At 36.4% G+C, this 5,478-nt stretch overlaps 1 protein-coding gene across 1 annotated transcript in view; it reads left to right on the forward strand.

Annotated features, from left to right (window-relative positions):
- Nucleotides 1-5,478, forward strand: part of LOC107595657 (ubiquitin carboxyl-terminal hydrolase 22) — a 40,098-nt gene continuing 34,620 nt past the window's right edge. Inside the window, exon 1 of the mRNA XM_016286137.1 lies at nt 1-379. Coding sequence (XP_016141623.1) covers nt 281-379 — 99 coding nt within the window. The 5' untranslated portion in view covers nt 1-280. The remainder of the gene's footprint in view (nt 380-5,478) is intronic.

Here is a 5,478-nt window from a genome sequence, read left to right on the forward strand (position 1 = left end):
GTGCTCCGTTGAATTCCATCGCCGTCCATTAAAACAGCAGACTTGGAAAATACAATATCAAAGCGAGCTCAGTTTTACCTCAGGCTTGCGTGCTTAATTCTCGTCAGGGATGGCATTTTCATGCAGCGAGGGTATCGAGAAACGCTCTCCGCATGTGTAAGACACGCATTTGCTGTGCCTGGCAAAACGGAACAATTGGTGGATAACGTTAATTCTCCTCGTGACTTCAGTTGAGCTTATTTCATCGCCGGAATACAGGACCTCGGATGTGGTTTGTGTCATGAGTCCCGCAGGGTGCTCCCATGTGAACGGGTTCAAAGTGGACAACTGGAAGCAGAATCTGCGGCTCATATACCAGTGCTTTGTGTGGAGCGGCTCTGTCGAAAAAAAGAACCATTGATTCGTTATTTAATTTGAATGGGCAAAGTGTTCGAAAGAACCGATTCACGATTCTTTTTTCAAAAGAACTGATTCAAGTCTGAAATGGGTCATAGTTCCATCACTTTTCTGTGATGGCAAAGCGTGGGGCATCAGACGACGGCTTAATAACTAACTATCCTCACCGTCTCCCTCTGAAAACAAAGAGTTATCTTGAAATGTGCATCATGATTCATTCGAATCAAATGTGACCCTCCGTCTCATTGTGCTTTCTTCTGAAAGAAACGCAAGTCTCGCATGCTAGCCAGGTTAATACGTCGAATAAATGACTTTATAAAGCCATTTTTTCTAAAAGTGTCCATTATCTTTTGAGTCAAATTCTTACGTTTAATCAGGAATTAGAATAAGAAGACATTTGGGCTGTTACCGAGCAAATTAAATCAACACAGAAGCTGCATCTGAAGCTGCATTTAGATGTGTTTACACACTGTTTAATGCAAGACATGAATGCATTTAACCTGCAATTACAAATGCATAAATAATGTTTTGATATATTAAACATAAAACGTTGAATACTGATGTTTGAAATTATTTAAAACATGAAAGAAAAAGCCGAAATGGGAAATTAAAACCGCCAGCAGGTGGCAGCAAATCACTGTTAATAAGCGAGTCATTGCGATCGAACCGAATCATTTAAACGAGTGATTCATTCAGGAACGAAACACCGTCGTGTTGCTCAGAGACGCAGAACAGCGCTGTGGCTGTATTCGGGATGATTTTTGTTGGCGAAATAGAGCAAAAACAAGCAATATGGCGTCTAAAACGTACGTCTCTTAATTAACTTATTGTTTATTGAATTCAACGTCACATTTGTAATCAACGGCACTCTTCGTGTGAAATTGAATAACTATATGAGGTGGTATAAATATATAAATTTTCTGCCGTCATGTCTTGAATTTGTGATCATTCTAAGTGCATTTTAATAGCCTGAATCATGCAGTGAAAGAACACACTCTAAATGCGCACGCGCACTAGTCTAGACTTCACGTAATGCATGCGTGCGCTCTGTAGGGATGTTTTGAATGGTTTTTGCAAAATACTCGATAATGTCAAATCGCACATCGTTAAAACCACAATTACGATATATATCGCACACCCCTAGTAATACGTTAATATAGGGTGAACGGCGTCATGTTGCATCTGGTTCACTCAGGATTGCACGACTCATTGGCACAATTGAGGTTTATGAAGGATGATGTTTTCTTACTGCATTGTGTTTTATGCTTATGCTTTAAGAAGGTGGTGTTACTTCTAGCTTAATTAATCACAAATCATTCTTATCTAGCCTATAATCCAGGCACATAAACACTCAAAGGTCAAATTTGGTGAGTTTTATTTCACTGCACGCAAGTTGTTATTATTGCACATGATTGTTCTGTACACTCTTTGAAATCCAATTCTCTTTTGTAAACCGTAATTTGGTTTGTTACACCACATCTGACCTATTAGACACGCCCGCTATTCTCATGTTTATTTAATGCCACGTTTAGGCATGCACAATGTACAGTAAGAAGGATTTTGCCCATCTTAGGTCACATTTAGCATGCCGTACTGATGGTAAGTTCTCAGAAACCAGATCTGGATCTGTCGAGCACAGGTGGGAAAGCGACCGGACTCGCCTCTCATCCGTCCAGTCGTTCCCGTGAAGAGACAATAGGAATATGAGGAGCTCAGTAAATGCTAGAGAGGCTTTCTGCCAGCGCGGCTCTAGTCCATCCCATCCCCCTGCTGCAGAACAACACATACTGTGTGGTGAAGGCCTTTGGATGCATTTGCACCAGTGCATCCAAACCTGCTGAAGAAGTGCCATATAAATGGCATTACTTCGGTTAGGTTTAGGATTGCATTTATTAAAGATAGGGTAGGCGATTTCGAAGAGGTTAGCAATAGGGGTGTGCGATATATGATACCTATTTTAATGATATTTTGCTGAGCGTGTTATTTTGGCAGGTTTAGGACTGCCGTGGACAGCTGACTCCCAAAGCTTTTGATGTTCTTCATATTCTGTGCGGTGGTTAGTTTGCGGGAGTAGCAGAAATGAACTTTTCCAATAAGTTTAAATTGGTTTTTACATTTTATGGGCATTTTTACCTTTTATAAGACCATTTTTTCTAACCTAATTAAATGTATGGGTTGTCTCTTGTGTCAGAGTCTTAAATTTAATCAATAAATTCAAATAGTAAGACACTATAGCGCCAAATTAAATCAGTATCAACAACATTTGTTTGTGTGCATCTGAAGTGGCATTTAGATGCATTTACACAGACTGTTTAATGCAGGACATGAATGCAATTAACCTGCAGTTACAAATGCATAAATAATGTTTTGATATTAAAAAATATATATTTTTGAAAAGATTTTGGGGAAAAAAAAGGAAAGTATACTTTAAATATAAACCTAAAATCGCCAGTAGGTGGCAGCAAATCACTGCATGAGTGAGTCATTGAATCATTCATTCAACCGATTCGTTTACACTCTTAACTAATTCAGTAATTAAACAGCAACGCAAAACAGTCCTGCTGTGGCTTTTTGTAACTATTTTTGTTGACGAAATAAAGCAAAAACAGGAACCATTGTGTATAAAATGTAAGTCAATGTAATATTAACCTGTTTATTAGACTATTTTATAAAGTCTATCACATTTGCAATTGATAGTTTTCACGTGACGTCACACGCTTATATAGGAACGCCCACCTGGAGGGCAAAACAAAGCTTTGCTCCACTGACCGCCAGTTATTTTTACGCAGATTGCATTAAGTAGTAATTGTAGTAAAACGCAGATATTAAATGGCGAAATTCAGTAAACACCTTATTGACGATGTGTATATTTTGTACAGGCAAGACTGAACCCAGAATATAAACACAATGTGCAAAGTTTCACATTAAATGGGTTCCCATAGAAAACCATTATAAGGAAAACACTGAACCATTAAGTGGATTGCATTCATATTCCGGCCTCATCTGCTTGCCTATGTAAACTACGCATCATTAATATAGTGATTACTGAATTTGATCTTTTAATATTACTGTTTTAAATATGTTAAGGCACTTTAAGTGTTTGTACAATGATTTGTCGCATTGTTTAATGATTGAAATATTGCCGCGCGTGCTTAATATGGATTGCAAATGGCCAAAACTTGCATTTTGTTCACATACCTTTGTTTTATTCTTTTGAGAGGTGATCTAAATATTTGCGGCTGTGAAACGGATGGAAAATTGACAGGCTTGTGCTGCAGTTCTATGGTCTTTGGATATTTGCTGATATTTGGAGAAAAAACTCTGCTCTTTATGTGATATTAAGTATATATCAGATTAACTATATCTAGGCTAAATATATTTGAATAGACTGAATCACGCAGTGAAAGCGTGAACTCTAAATGTGCTCATGCAGTCGTCTAATCTTCATCTCATTGTGTATGCATGCAGACAGTCTCTGAGCGTGTTTTTGTTTGTTTTTTGCGATATACTCGATAATGTCAAATCGCTTATCGTTTAAACAACAATTGAGATACCTCAGATTTTCCTGCCCTAAATGTCTCTCACAAATACGGCAAACTGATTGGTCGCTTCGCTTGTCAATCAAGCAGTCTCATCCCGTCTAAGTGGGCGGTTCTTGTCAAACATATGCAGAAAACAAATACGAGGCCTGTCCTTTACATCTAGCAGTCTGGGTTCAGATTACCCGTGCAGTTTCACTAAGGTGGGTAGACGCCATTGAACGCAGTATTATTAGCTGCAGTATTTTAAGTCGGCACAACTGATGAGTGTTTGTTGTATAGTGAGTCAGATTACATGGATTATTCTGGATGCTCTCCTTCCCAGTCTCCTGCAGTCCTGAATCAGTAGATTCAAAGATTGCAATTGAGTTTGTGTGTTTGCACCACCATTCTTGTGACTTACTATAAATATGTGAGCTGTTATATCATGTGACGACACCTCACGTCTCGTTCCGTTTTACCCGACACTGATCCTTGCCGAGCTGCTTTATGAATTTCACGTAGATGACGGTGTTTGCTTTGCGCTAACAGCAAGTGAACAGATTCATTACATATGCAGGAACGCCTGCGGGTGTTTTCATTTATTTATTGTATGTGCTTGTGTTCACCTAAGCTTAGCTTCACATCTCTGGCCCGGTTTATGCTGCTTTTTGCCTCGGATCATCTCTGAAGTGGGCAGAGATAACTAAGGCTGTAAGCAGGTCTAAATCGCTTTTTGATCTGATCACTGAAATCACATTTGGAGGTGCAGCACATTGCATTTTTTAGTGTGATTTGTACTGATGCGTCACAGACAACGGCAAACATCACATTTAAAATGAAACTATAATGGTAATGATAATAATAATTGTTACGTATGCACTGTAAAAAATCAAAAGTTGAGAACTTAAAAGTTAAAGGCAACCAGCTTCAGGAGGTTTTTGAGTTTTCTCAACGTGTTTTCAGTTTATATAACAAAAAGTTGAGAACTCAAAAATCTGCTGAAGCTGGTTGCCTTTTAATTTTTACGTTTTCTCAACGTTTTTTGATTTTTTACAGTGTGTTTGAGTGTATATTTCTGATATATATATATATATATATATATATGTATATGTATATGTATATGTTATATATGTATCTGTGTGTGTATCATTAATTAAATATAAATTTAAATTTTATATATTTATAGAAATTGGTACCAAGAACCATTAAATTTTACTGGTATTGGTACAGACCAGTGACATTTTGGTGGTATTATAATGTTATTTTAAAAACTTTTTTTTTTTAAATATTTAAAAAATAACTTTTTTACTAAAAACAAAATGTTACAGTGCATGTAATTTTATTTAATATGTATTAGTAAAAATTGTGTTTTTGTATTTATATATACAATATAAAAATAAAATATAAAAATGTATAGAATGTATAAAAAGTGTAATATAAACTACTACTTTATTTTACTTTATATAAAGTAAAAAGTTACAAAAAAGTGTGTGTGGATATATATATATATATATATATATATATATTTTATATATACACAAACACAAAAAAAAAAATACTA

This window comes from Sinocyclocheilus grahami, unplaced genomic scaffold (assembly GCF_001515645.1).
Source record: "Sinocyclocheilus grahami isolate Dianchi unplaced genomic scaffold, SAMN03320097.WGS_v1.1 scaffold206.1, whole genome shotgun sequence".
Classification (NCBI taxonomy): domain Eukaryota; kingdom Metazoa; phylum Chordata; class Actinopteri; order Cypriniformes; family Cyprinidae; genus Sinocyclocheilus; species Sinocyclocheilus grahami.